Source organism: Solanum stenotomum, chromosome 12, assembly GCF_019186545.1.
Source record: "Solanum stenotomum isolate F172 chromosome 12, ASM1918654v1, whole genome shotgun sequence".
Taxonomy (NCBI): Eukaryota; Viridiplantae; Streptophyta; class Magnoliopsida; order Solanales; family Solanaceae; genus Solanum; species Solanum stenotomum.
This window is the reverse complement of record NC_064293.1, coordinates 43599991-43613945: the sequence shown is the minus strand read 5'-3', so window position 1 is coordinate 43613945 and position 13955 is coordinate 43599991. Positions and strand designations below refer to the sequence as shown.

Sequence of the window (13955 nt, the reverse complement as noted above, 5' to 3'; positions counted from 1 at the left end):
AACTATTTATCCTTGTTATGGATGAAGGTTTCTTCAAATTTATGATGTTAGTCTCTCATGTGTTTTGTGGAGTTCCTTGTTATGTGATCTGTTGAATTATTATTTCAGAGATTTACTATTTGAAATAAATTATAATTTCTTTCCTATGTTGCCGGCCCGCTACACAGATACGACACTAAACATCGTGATTTGGAGACCATCTTAAAAGATTTGTTTAAGCGTGATTGAATCATCTGGATTAAATAAACCTTATGTATCTGGAGCATTAATTGATGGCATAACTAATAGCATTATATTATTATTAATTGTATAATTCAATTTTAAACAAATGAAAGGGACTATAGATACGAAGAACTTATAAGTTGGTATTTACAGTCCAATTGAAATCACAGCATACATTTGTTGCTATTTTTTTCAAATTTAAACATGGCTGAATCCATGGAAGAGCAGTTGCTGGAAAATGGAGAGAACAGAAAATGGATAATAACGGAAACTTATTGTGAAGAACTAAAGAAGTTGAGTTATATAGCAGCACCAATGGTGGCAGTTTCTGTATTGCAGTATCTATTGCAAGTTGTATCAATGATGATGGTTGGACATCTAGACCAGATATCACTGTCAAGTGTTTCTATTGCTACTTCTATAACCAACGTTACCGGCTTCTCTCTTCTTGTAAGTTCTCTTTGTCATTGTGATTGTTAAATCTAATTAGAGGTGGTAAATAGGCAAGTTGAGTCCAATTTGGAGGTTCAAAGCTAAAAAGATTCAGGATTTGAACTCTATGTGGGTTCAACTTGTACACATAAATCTCTACTCTGTGTCGAAAGTACTAGGTTCAGATGAGCCCGGTGCTATAAGGCTATCTGTGTCTCTAGCTAGTTCTAATCGGGTTGAATTAATAAATGAATCATGATTGTTAATAGGACAATGAACATTTTTAGTAAATTCTTTATGTAAATGTGAAACAGTCAGGGCTGGTTGGTGGTTTGGAAACTCTGTCCGGGCAAGCATATGGTGCAAATCAATGGCAAAAAGTCGGTACTTATACTTACAGTGCAGTGATATCTCTGATTATTGTGTGCATCCCAGTCAGTATCTTGTGGCTCTTCATGGACAAGCTGCTCATTTTAATGGGACAAGACCCTGTAATTTCAGTTGAAGCTTATAAGTTTTCTCTGTGGCTTACCCCTGCACTATTTGGAAGTGCAATTCTTAGGCCCCTACTCAGATATTTGCTGATTCAAAGTTTGATTCTTCCAATGCTCGTAAGCGCCTTTCTGTCTCTATGTCTCCACATATCACTATCCTGGTTTTTCATATTTCATTTGAGACTAGGAAAATCAGGTGCAGCTATAGCCTTTAGTTTTTCAATCTGGACTTTTGTAGCATTACTTGTGGTTTACATCAGTCGATCGAATTCTTGTGAGAGGACTCGAACTCCTCTGAACAGAGATGCCTTCCTTGCTATCGGAAAATTCTTTCGTTATGCAATTCCATCCGCTTTAATGGTTTGGTAAGAAGTCCTGCTTTTGTTATTGAAGAATCTTAAGTAGTTTTTATCACAATTTTGATTCATTTATCTTCATCTGTTTTTGTTCATCACAGCCTTAAATGGTGGTCACTTGAGGTGCTTACTTTGCTATCTGGCCTGTTACCAAATCCAAAACTTGAAACATCAGTACTATCAATATGGTATGTATGCACGAGTTCACGATAACCTATTTTATGCTCAATTCATCCGTTGTGTATAGTACCGATCCTCATAATTTTTGCTGAATCAGTTTAACGATTTCTGCATTGCATTTTGCTCTTCCTTATGGATTGGGAACTGGTGTGAGGTTAGTTCAATATGACTAAAATATGCGTACTTTTTTTTGTCTTGATGACTAAAAAATTCTGGCTTAATTACAGCACGAGGGTGTCTAATGAACTGGGATCTGGTAATCCTCAGAAGGCTCTCGTGGCAGTTAGAGTTGCAATGTTTCTTGCAGTTTCAGAGACAGTAGTGGCGAGCATAGTAATATTCTTATGCCGCGGAGTTTTGGGTAAAGCCTATAGCAATGATGAACAAGTGGTGGATTATGTTGCTGCAATTACTCCTTTTCTGTGTCTAACAATCATCACAGATAGCTTACAAGCAGTCATTTGTGGCAAGTCTCCTAACTAGCTATATATATATATATATATATCTTTCGATGATTGTTAAGTAGGCGTTTAAACAATATTTAGTTGAAATTTGAAAAGAAGTGTATGTTGGAAATAAACAGGAGTAGCTAGGGGAAGTGGATGGCAGATAATTGGTGCATATGTGAATCTTGGAGCATTCTATCTAGTTGGAATCCCAGTTGCTTCTCTACTGTGTTTCCTTGTAAATCTGAAAGCAAAGGGTCTTTGGATTGGACTATTGGCTGGTTCTGCAATACAAGCAATTAGTCTTTCCCTCATACTAGTTTTCACTGATTGGCAAAAACAGGTTCACTTTTATTTGTTAACTGATATTCATTTTTTTGTTGTATTGTTTCACTCTAAGTTGCTCGAACTCTCCAAAATGTTGCCTCACCCGTGTAGGATCCTCAAAAAATATCCTACGTTTGAAGGATCGAACACGTTCTTAATGACATTCTTAAAGAATACGAGCAACATAGGTTTCACTCACTGTGATGGAACTTTTGCAGGCAATAAAGGCTAAGAAGAGGATATCAGAAAGGAGATAATCACACACTGCCTCAAAAATGATCTTTACGAAAAATATAGTATAGTAGTTTAATTGTCGCTAAATATGTATTTGTTTTTTCGAGGATTAGATTATCTTCAGTTGTGGTTGACAACAAGTTTAGGTTCTATTTATTGCTATTGGCAACAGTTTTTTTTTTAACCTATAGTTTATATTATCTTGAATTCAGAAGATAATTAATGTATGAGGGTGCATCTACAAATGGTATATAATTAGTCTTTGGATCTGTTTTAAAGGTTGACTACTACTTAGTATGGGCAGAATTTATTTATTTATTTTATCAGTAAATAAAGTGTGTCCCACTAAGTAATCGATAAGTATGGACAGAGTTTATGACACAACAACGAGGCATGTATTTCTTAAAATATATAATTAGTTCATTATTTGTTACACATATAAATTTCATTTTTGATTCCTAATTTGAATCGATTTTTGTTTTCTAGGTATATATAAATTAAAAGGCGTATTGTTTGAATCATATCACAAAAATAGGTATGACACATGATTTTTTTTTTATGAGCAACATATGAATGGGCTAACCTCCCACGTAATTAGGTGATTTTGTTTTTATAATTTTTTAAAAATAAAAATACATAAGGCATGTGTTATGCAACGTCGAAATTATCTTCTAAGTGAACGTTCTCTAAGAAGTGATAATTCAAACTGGTAATGCTCAATTATGTGATTTGTACTTGGTTTTTATTTCCTTTTTTCGGCTGTAAAATGTTTTTCCTGAGCCAATTTCGAGTCTGTCAAGTTTGATTAAAAAGACAATCAGATTTCTAAGCACATTACTTAAGTTGAAATTTATAGCTAAGTTAAAACAAATGGAACTTAGTGTAGTCCGAGAACAGCTTCAATATAAAGTAGTCATGGTGATACAAATGAAAATTTATTCGAAAAATAGAATGACTTGATGAGAGAAAGTTGTTCGAATGATAAGCACTCCTCAGTGCAGTAGACAAATTCAATTTTGATAAATGAAGCAAAAATCAACATGTTTGACGGATAAATCCAAAACTTTGGCTAAAGAAACGTGATTGGTGAACATCAATATGTTTGGCTCCACCTAAAATGACTTTCATACTTTGATAACGACACAAATAACGTTTTTTTAGTTGTTTAAAGGTTCATTGTCAAGAAAAACAGGGTGCTGGTCAAAGTTCCAAGGAGTGGACCACAATTCCACTTTTTAAGGAGGTGAATTACAAAATGATAACTAGCCCACTGGCAGTAAACAAAGTTTTCTCCACCATTTTTTTTTTTGACATGCAATTTGGATTATATCATCTTCTCATTAAGAAGAATGACATAGTATTTAATGTTCCATAAAAATAATTAGTCCAACTTTGGGGTCTGCGTTTGAACGCAAAAACAGGTACAACAAGGACATAAAAAAAGTTGAAAAAGGAGACTCTAGTAGTAGCAATGTCTGAAAATCATACAAAATATTGTAACTCATTCTTACACATCACTAATGTTGTAAGGTCTGATTGCTTATATACCCAATATTTATCTTGTGGTTTGTCATTCTGAGACTTCTTATCCGAATTTGGGGTGTTATAGAAGAGCACATAGAGAAAATTCTCTATTATTACATTCTGTTAGCTACTCATTAATTCAGCTAATTAACAAAACTAACAGTAGCCGACTCTAATTTTTTGTATGGCTAAGATAGAGCTAATTTAGTGTATAACTAATTTTAACTAACTGATGACATGGAAATAGTCCATAAATATCTCGATAAAATCATATTAAAAATGGCTATAAAGATAAAGAAAGAGAAAACATTTATGACAAACCAAACAAGCATATTATTATAAGAGTCTTCGTCTGTTGAAGTGAAAACAAGTAGAACTATAATGGAAGAGGAGTTGCCACAAAGCTTAAAATTGGAAAAGAAATGGCAGATAAGTTGGGATGCTTTATCTCAAGAACTAAAGAAAACGAGTCGAATCGTTGCTCCAATGGTAGCAGTCACAGTGTTTCAGTACCTCTTGCAAGTTGTATCGATCATAATGGTTGGACATCTTGGACAATTAACCCTGTCTAGTGTAGCCATTGCAACTTCTCTTACTAACGTCACCGGTTTCAGCCTACTTGTAAGTACATTTTAGTTCAGAGACGAATTCAAAATTTAGAGTTAATTAGTTGATTCAGAATGAGCGTAATTTTATTATATACGTTTTAATTTATGCATAATATATGTAACAGTCAGGGCTAGTTGGTGGTTTGGAGACACTATGTGGACAAGCTTATGGAGCTAAGCAATACCACAAACTAAGTACATATACGTATACTGCTATAATCTCTCTGTTTCTTGTATGCTTACCGATATGTGTGTTGTGGTTCTTCATGGACAAATTGCTTATATTGATTGGACAAGATCATGAAATCTCAATTGAAGCGCGGAAGTATGCAATATGGGCAATCCCTGCTTTGTTTGGTGGTGCAATTTCTAAACCATTAGTTAGATACTTGCAGACACAGAGCTTGATTCTACCTATGCTTCTATCTTCGTTGGCTGTTTTATGCTTACACTTGCCGATAAGTTGGGGTTTCATATTTAAATTGGAGCTAGGAAACATTGGAGCTGCTATAGCCTTCAGTGTATCCACTTGGTTATATGTACTATTTCTTGCATTACATGTCAGTTTTTCTACCTCTTGTGAGAAGACTCGAACGCCTTTCTCCATGGATGTCTTCTTAGGTATCAAAGAATTCTTCCGTCTAGCTGTCCCTTCTGCTGTCATGGTTTGGTAAATATTCATCCTCCTGATGAATTATTTATTTGTTCGTCATGTCAATGACTTATTTTTTTTCAATTTGGTTACTTTTGTTGTAGCCTCAAATGGTGGTCACTTGAAGTGCTTACTCTGCTATCAGGCCTTTTACCAAATCCAACACTTGAGGCATCAGTGTTGTCAATATGGTACCTATTCATATTGGTGAATCTATGAGAATTTCGATATAAAAATGATTTTGATACCTCATTTGTTTACGCGCAGCTTAACAATTTCCACTTTACACTTCACTATACCATATGGCTTTGGAGCAGCTGCAAGGTTTGACTCAATCAGTGAAAACTCATACAATATTATCTTCATTTTCTCTTGTGTGCATTGTCTTATGTTCATTTTTGCTTTAAAGTACTCGTGTTTCGAATGAATTGGGAGCTGGGAATCCTCAACGAGCTCGAATGGCAGTTCAGGTAGTAATGATTCTTGCAGTAATAGAGACAGTAGTGTTAAGCACAAGTATGTTCGGAAGCAGACATATATTAGGAAGAGCATTTAGCAATGAAAAGCAAGTTGTGGATTATATTGCTTCAATGACTCCTCTTCTATGTCTGTCTATTATCACAGACAGCTTACAAGCCGTCATCTCTGGTTAGTTTCTAGTGTTTGGTAAGTAAGTAAACTTTACATTTTTTGGACTAAGATTATTTTTTGTAACAAAAAATCAGGTATAGCAAGGGGAAGTGGATGGCAACATATAGGGGCATACATAAATTTAGGGGCATTTTATTTGATAGCAATACCTTTAGCAGTGGTGTTAGGATTCACTCTACATATGAAAGCAAAGGGTCTTTGGATTGGAATAGTGGTTGGTTCTACTATACAATCCATCATTCTATCTATTGTTACATGTTTTACAGACTGGGAAAAACAGGTTACTTTCTTTTTAATTTTTAAATTTTTTTCGAGATTTTTATCGTTTGATCTCTTTCTATATAACTAGTAATTGAAATTTTTGAGAATGAACAATGCAGGCAAAGAAGGCAAGAGAAAGGATACACGAAGGGACAAGTTAATAAGAAGACCAACAACAACAACATTGCATCATATCATGCCTTATCACCTCCTCATTGGTGCGTCTATGCATCTCCTATTCACATGTCCAAACCATCACAGTCTCGCTTCAACATGGAGGTCAAGCCCACCTTATTTCGGATATCTTCATTTCTAATTGCATCGCTCCTAATAGGACCACAAAACTACCTCAACATCTGCATCTCCTCAAAGAAATGTCTTTAAGCTAAAAATATTGTACGTACATCTAGAATTATACACTTTGTATTGAATCATCTGGTTAATAAGGAGATGAAAATATAAAAAAGAATCAAAGTAATAACATTCAATTGTACGAAAATAGTCAATTTGCGCACATTTACTTAAAAATTCATGAATTATAACACACGAAATAATGAAAAAAATCCATTTATTATGATCCGTTCTTCGTTTGAACTTGAAAATATCTACATTTACCTCTTCAAACTAATGCACAATTTATTAGATCGTCACGAAAGTCCACGAAAAATTTTGGCCAAAAATCTGCCTGTAATCAATGAATGCCTCGCCCCAAGGCAAACAATATATACTACCATATATTTTAGTATGTAATGAATTAGGTGGCCTATAACATATTAAATTGCAGATCTATGAGTTTTCTTTCTAACGCCACCAAGTTTGTATAATTTAAAGTTTATAGTAAAGTGTTATGACCGTTTTAACAAAGACTAGCTGAGTCAATTTTTTTTTGTCTCACAACTATGAACACTATTTATAACAAACAGACTGGACTCGTAAAACCAACTTCCGAAACATAATTTTTTTATCTGATTTTTAGGGATCCAATTGCAAGTCTTAAAAATTAAGGAGTGGAATAAGAATAAATAGTTGTAAATTGGTGAAACTTCAAATGTTCATAATTTTGGCCTCAAGAGAAAATAAGTCAAAAATCTACTTGTTTTTCAGAAAACCATTTTCCTTCATACCAAACACACACTAAGTATTTATTTGTGCACATCCAAAATTGGAGGGCATAAATGTCTATATTAATGTATTATGTCAATCGATAGAGGTGCCAATGAGGTCATAAAAATGTTGATATCTTATTTTACACTCCCTCGTTTCAATTTATTTGTCCTATTTTCTTTTTAAGTCTGCTTCAATATGAATGCCTCTTTCTTTTTTTTTTTGGAAATTCTTCAATTCTAATTTTTTTAATACCACAAGATTAAGGGATATTTTGGTACATTTAGATATCTTTAGTGTAATTAGACCATAAGATTGAAAAATATTTCTCTACTATTCTTAAACATGGTTTTTAGTCAAAACAGGACAAACAAATTAAAACGAAAGGAATATAAAATAAGTAAGAATTTATTATTAAGTTACGCCAGCACGTGAGAATATATTGTTAAAGTGTAGTTAAACTCAAATATGTATCGTTAACTACACTTAAAATGTTACGCTAGTACGTAAGAATATATTGTTAAAGTGTAAACGTATAAATCACTAGAATATGAACTGTAAAAAGTATATATCATTAAAATGACGTACGAATTAATAAATCTTTTTCACGCATGGAAGTGTGTGCCTTTCTATATAACAGTGTGGAAGTGCAAAGGCTGATCATTCAACTCGAAGCTCAAATTATAACACTAATTATTAAGTTGAAAATGGTGGCATCAAGGATTCCTTCAACATCCATAAAAATCATCAGGCCTTCCACTCCAACCCCTCATTCAATTAGTCGTCAAAATCTTTCTTTTTTTGATCAATTAGTTAGTCATTCATATTGTCCAATTGTTGCATTTTACTCCAACCCATCCTCAAATGCTAATAATATATATATCCCAATATCTTGAAAACTCACTTTCAAAACTGTTTGTCAACTTATTATATATCTCTTTGCTGGAAGGAGGATGTTACTTTTGTTGATTGCAACGACTTTGGTGCCGAGTTTTTAAATGTCCGAATCAATTGTCCAATGTCTGAAATTCTCAACAACCCTGATAATGTATTTGTTCACTCGAGGGGCGAGGGAGTTTACTAGTTGCCCAATTGAACCATTTCAATTGTGACGGAATATGAATAATCCAAAAGAAGTGCTAGAATCACATACATTTGAAACGCTCAAAGTTGGTGCAGATATATTAGAGGAACATAAACCTGATTTGTATTTGTGTAGCAGCCTGTGCAATTTGGGGCTATATATACGATGCAGTTGATTTTGGATGGGGCAAGCCTGTAAGAGCGACCACAGCGAGTCGTCGAAATCCAGTAAAGAACTACTTGTATTTCTTAGATAACCCAAAGGGAGATTGGATAAATGCGCTTGTGATCACATTGCCAGAGAAAGAGATGCCAATTTTTGAAAGTAACAAAGAGCTCCTCCAGTTTGCTTCCCCAGCCCATCATTTCAGTAGCTGTTAAATCCATATTCCCAACTCCTTCTGTGTGATTTTTACTTATTCTAATGTGTATTTGGTTTCTTGTTGCTATAAAATATTCCATACTGTACTTGCACTAGTTTTATACAGAAATATGGTCACGTGGATATTTCTAATAAACATAGCCGCGCCATTGCATGTTCCGAGGACCGAAGATTTAAATATTATGAATTTTAATTCGGATTCGACACAATGAATGTAAATATGATGAATTCTAAATTCGAACTGAATTGTTTATAGTTAGTCAGAAAAATTATAGTAACGGATTTATATGGTACGAATCGAAGTAAATGAATTCAAATGAAACTATAATGTAAGTTCCCCGACCCCACCTTCGTAATGTGATTGATCACTTTTGATAGAAACGTGTGTGACTAGGAGTGACAAATGAGCGAGTCGAGTCGAATATAAGTCGAACGAAAATAAATTAAATAAAGATTCGACTCAACCCACATTTTAAATGGGTAAAAACGAGCTATTCAATGAATAATATGAATAAATATGGATACTCATATTATAATAGAGATCTTGTTAAAAGCTTTAAAAACAAAAACAAAATTAAAGCTTTTTTTTATCACTCCACACCCTACCAGCTCCCTGCTGCCCCCTATCCCAAAAAATGTAAAAAAAAAAAAAATAGTTTGTTTTTTAATTAAAAAAAATCATTTTTTAAAATAAAGTTTTATCACCCAACCCCCCCCCCCCCCCCCCCCCCCCCCCCCCCCCCCCCCCCCCCCCCCCCCCCCCCACCCCCCCCCCCGCCCGCCCCCCCCCCCCCCCCCCCCCCCTTCCAAAAATAAAATGTAAAAAAATATTAATTTTTTTTACCACCCCGCCCCCTACACCACGTCCCTCATCCCAAAAAAATGTAAAAAAAATAAATTAAAAAGTCTATTTTACCACCACACCCCCTACTAGCCCCCACACCCCATCCCAACAAAAAAGAAAAAAAATTATTAAAAAAAATTACCATGCCACCCTCTACCAAACCCCCCGTCACCCTCCCGCACATTAAATTTTTTTAAAGAAAAAAAATTAAAAAGCCTTTTTTACCATCCCATTCCTTATCACTTTTCTTTCTTTTATTTATTTAACTAACCACTTTTAAATGATTAAATATGAGTAATACTCATATAAATTATCCATTCTTTTATCCTGGTGCGCGAAAGATAGTGTATTGTAAAATGAAAAAAACAAGGAATAATATTTGTTTGATACATTGATTAATCCAGATTTTGTGTGCGCCTAATCAGATTTGCAGGAGAGATATATTATACTAATACTAAGAAAGAGAGCTCCCCACTCTCTCCTGAGGCAAAAGAAAGAAGATGATGATAATATAGTAAATCTAATCTTGAATGATTATACAAATCAGATTTAGTTAAGCTCTTAAATAAATGGAAGAAGCATTGTTAGGGGAAAGTTTGAGGGGACGAAGATGGGATGTGTTTGTGGAAGAGTTGAAGAAAGTGAGCTATATAGCAATACCCATGGTGGTGGTTACTGTATCACAGCACCTTTTGAGGGTTGTGTCTATGATGATGATTGGCCATCTCAGTGAACTTTCCCTTTCTGGGGCTGCTATTGCTACCTCTCTTACCAATGTTACTGGCTTCAGTCTACTTGTAAACTTCCTTTCCTCCCTTCCTCTGCTTTTCAATTTCATTTGCTTTTTATAACTCAAATGTTAAGTTTCGCTACTCAAATGTAAGTATGCTAGGTGGTTGATGAATTGCCACGTCCGATTTAGTACTAAGTTTGCAGGTTAGCTGATTAATATATGTGTCTCAGTAATTGATTATGGAATGGAGTTTTGGATTTAATCGGGTTTGTTTCAAATATGAATTTTTTTCCATGAGATCAAATAGCTAGCTCAATCCAAGTGAGGTAGCTATAAAATTGTGATGTTACAGTGTGTTGCTTGCTTTTAGGCCAGGCAAGGGGCAGGAAAAGGTTAGCTAGAATACTGCATGAAAGTTTAGCCATAAATAATTTATAGCTCTTGATAGAATAGCATGTGAGATTGATTAAACTCGTCAAAGATAAGAACAGATCAAGGTAGCTAAATGTTTGCTATCTCATCTTTCGTAACTGTTTATAAGGTTCGGATTCTGGAATGCAGTTTGGAATGTCTAGTGCTTTAGAGACTCTCTGTGGACAAGCTTATGGAGCTGAAGAGTACCGGAAGCTAGGAATCTACACGAATGGGGCAATTATATCTCTCCTTGTGGTTTGCATACCGATATCTGTTCTGTGGCTTTTTGTGGACAAATTTCTTATACTCATAGGTCAAGACCCTCTTATTTCCATAGAAGCAGGCAAATATTCAAGTTGGCTCATTGCTACTTTATTTCCTTATGCTATTCTACAAGCATTGATCCGGTACTTGCAGACTCAAAGCTTGATTCTTCCAATGCTTATGAGCTCAATTGCAGCTCTTTGCTTTCACGTGCCTATCTGTTGGGCGTTTGTATTCAAGCTAAACTTGGGAAGCGGTGGAGCTGCAATTGCAATTGGATTGTCTTATTCGTTCAATGTGCTCTTGCTTTGTTTATATGTCAAATACTCTTCCTCTTGTGAAAAGACTCGTCTTTGTTTCACGAAAGAAGTTTTGCCTAGCACAAAGGAATTCTTTCATTTGGCTATCCCTTCCGCTAGCATGGTTTGGTAAATGTTCTCCTCCTCCTTAAATCAACAAAACAATGCGTGTGGTTTTATACCTTTATTCTCTATTCTAATCAAAAGAACGTCGTGATGATCACAGTCTTGAATGGTGGACATCCGAGATAGTGATACTGCTGGCTGGTCTCTTGCCAAAACCTCAACTTGAAACTTCAGTGCTTTCAATATGGTAAAATTATAATAGTCTTGAATTGTCAGCATTCTATTTACGAATATATCACTACTGATATGTGCTGGTTTTCCTGACAGCCTCTTAGTTTCTTCGCTTCATTATTTCATACCATTTTCCATTGGTGCTGGTGTAAGGTTTGCTCAAATGCTCTCTGCTAACTTCTGTATCTTCATGCATATGTTACCTACCTCTGTGCTCAATTATGGCCTAAAATGAACATTTTTTTCCTTTGTAGCACTAGAATTTCTAATGAACTAGGTGCTGGGAATCCTGAAGCAGCTAGAATGTCTGTCTTGTCAGTAACTGTGCTCGGAATGGCAGAGGCCATAGTAGCAAGTATCATTCTTCTTTGCTCCTGTCACGTTCTGGGATATGCATTCAGTAATGAGAAGGAAGTAGTGTATTATCTCAGAGACATGACTCCACTTCTTTGTCTCTTGATTGCAACAGACTGCATTCAGGCTGTACTTTCTGGTAAGCTCCAATTCATGTTGGTTATTCTTTACCTTATAAATTTAGTGCACAATGTGCAATTTCATTAACAGTTTCAGCCCTTTACAATGTTCGTGGCCTAAGCAATTTACATCATAATCGTTCTCTATCTTAACTTTTCATGATAGTTATTGTATTTTACTTACTTGCACAAACCCTTCCTTATAGTTACTCATGTCCTATACTATAGGTGTTGCAAGAGGAAGTGGATGGCAGCATTTGGGAGCCTATGTCAATCTGGGCTCATACTATCTGGTTGGAGTCCCAGTTGCCATATTGTTGGGTTTCTATCTCCATTTAAAAGGGAAGGGACTCTGGATTGGACTAAATGCAGGCTCATTAGTACAATCTCTTCTGTTTTCCCTTATAACATGTCTCACGGATTGGCAAAAGCAGGTTATCACTCAACACAACTAATTAATTACTACTAATTGTTTTTTCAAGATATATAGCATCACTTTGGTGGTAAATAACTTTAATTTCTTGTTTGCATTACAGGCATCAATTGCTAGGGAAAGAATATTTCATTCAAAAGAGTGTGCGCGCTTACTGGCCAACTGAAAACACCAAAATTTCTTATTCTTAGCTTGAATTCAAGAAGACAAATTATATAACGAGGGTTGATGAAGAGGTCCATTGGGATTCACAAAAAATATATATTCGAGAAAGCCTTTTTATATGATCTTGATCATCTCATATGAGCTAACTAATGTGCATTTCTTTAACTAGTTAGAATGTCTTTTTAACTCTCAAGGGTCGTTTGATTAATGGTGGTATTCGATAAAATAATCACGGAATTATTTTATTATTCCACTAACAAAATGACTTAGGCTTAGCTCTCTTTGGTGTTAAAAGCAGCCAAAGGTAATTCAAAATACAGGAGAAGGAAAACTATAATTACCAATAGAAAACTAGTAGACAACAAGCTATATTAAGTTACATATATGACTAGACGAGTAGTTGCTAGCACCCTGGCCTCCTCCAGCTCCAAATGCAATACTAGTATTAATTGAGTGTTGATTAGTAAGGTGGGGGATAACGGCTCAACGGTGGAGATGGACGATAATGAGGATCATAATTATACGGTGGAGGAGAAGGACGAGGTGGTGGCCCTAGAGGTGGTGCAGGGGACGGAGGCCGAGGAGCATATTCATTGACAAGTACAACTACTGGAGGAGGAAAAGGTGGTGGTGCGGTATATAGACCTGGAGGTGGTGGTGGTGCCAAATTATGGGTGGGGTGGGGTGGTGGACCTGGTGGTCTTGGTGGTGAATGTCTTCTATGGTATGCCATAATAGGAGAGGAGTATATAGTGATTTGTGTGTGTGTGATATTATTATTATGCAATGAAATAAAGCTAGTCCTTTAAATAGGAAAGAAACAAAAGAGATTTTTGTGGTGGTGTCATCATGGACTAGTAGTTTCAAAAAGGGTAAGTAAAAATTTAGGTAGTTGAGAGAGCTGAAACGTGTTTACAAGAAAGTCCAGCACTCCAACACATACTAAGAAAATTAGGTTTGTGATAAAGATGGTGGAGTACAAGTATAAGTATTCGTTCCAATTTACCTGACATATTTTTAAAAAAATTAGTTAGTCTTAGAAAAAATAACATTCGTATATAGTTAAACAAACATCTA

At 35.2% G+C, this 13955-nt stretch overlaps 2 protein-coding genes and 1 pseudogene across 3 annotated transcripts; all 3 read left to right on the top strand.

The window, feature by feature from the left end:
* The first annotated feature begins 328 nt into the window (after positions 1 to 328).
* On the top strand, positions 329 to 2756 carry LOC125848193 (protein DETOXIFICATION 2-like; annotated as a pseudogene).
* Positions 2757 to 4554: 1798 nt separating this feature from the next.
* LOC125848364 (protein DETOXIFICATION 14-like) lies at positions 4555 to 6637 on the top strand. The gene is made up of 7 exons (XM_049528217.1): positions 4555 to 4836; positions 4949 to 5493; positions 5580 to 5666; positions 5743 to 5799; positions 5885 to 6123; positions 6201 to 6406; positions 6507 to 6637. The coding sequence occupies exons 1-7, from the start codon at positions 4597 to 4599 to the stop codon at positions 6546 to 6548; spliced, it is 1416 nt and encodes a 471-aa protein (XP_049384174.1). The 5' UTR covers positions 4555 to 4596; the 3' UTR covers positions 6549 to 6637.
* A 3617-nt stretch (positions 6638 to 10254) lies between these two features.
* LOC125848333 (protein DETOXIFICATION 14-like) lies at positions 10255 to 13056 on the top strand. 2 transcript variants are annotated; one of them, XM_049528185.1, is made up of 7 exons: positions 10255 to 10597; positions 11095 to 11639; positions 11737 to 11823; positions 11904 to 11960; positions 12068 to 12300; positions 12509 to 12714; positions 12817 to 13056. In XM_049528185.1, exons 1-7 carry the CDS (start codon positions 10370 to 10372, stop codon positions 12877 to 12879), a joined length of 1419 nt encoding a protein of 472 aa, XP_049384142.1. In that variant the 5' UTR covers positions 10255 to 10369; the 3' UTR covers positions 12880 to 13056. The 2 variants fall into 2 exon arrangements, with proteins under 2 accessions (XP_049384142.1, XP_049384141.1); XM_049528184.1 differs by having other exon boundaries at positions 10257 to 10597; positions 12062 to 12300.
* The last annotated feature ends 899 nt before the right edge of the window (positions 13057 to 13955 follow it).

What these genes read in the sequence shown, in the direction of transcription:
- LOC125848364 (XM_049528217.1), top strand. Translation starts at nt 4,597, where the DNA reads ATGGAAGAGGAGTTGCCACAAAGCTTAAAATTGGAAAAGAAATGGCAG. An exon ending in GCATCAGTGTTGTCAATATG is followed by an intron (nt 5,667 to 5,742) that starts GTACCTATTCAT and finishes GTTTACGCGCAG; the next exon opens with CTTAACAATTTCCACTTTAC. An exon ending in GGCTTTGGAGCAGCTGCAAG is followed by an intron (nt 5,800 to 5,884) that starts GTTTGACTCAAT and finishes TTTGCTTTAAAG; the next exon opens with TACTCGTGTTTCGAATGAAT.
- LOC125848333 (XM_049528184.1), top strand. Translation starts at nt 10,370, where the DNA reads ATGGAAGAAGCATTGTTAGGGGAAAGTTTGAGGGGACGAAGATGGGAT. An exon ending in ACTTCAGTGCTTTCAATATG is followed by an intron (nt 11,824 to 11,903) that starts GTAAAATTATAA and finishes TTTTCCTGACAG; the next exon opens with CCTCTTAGTTTCTTCGCTTC. An exon ending in CATTCAGGCTGTACTTTCTG is followed by an intron (nt 12,301 to 12,508) that starts GTAAGCTCCAAT and finishes CCTATACTATAG; the next exon opens with GTGTTGCAAGAGGAAGTGGA.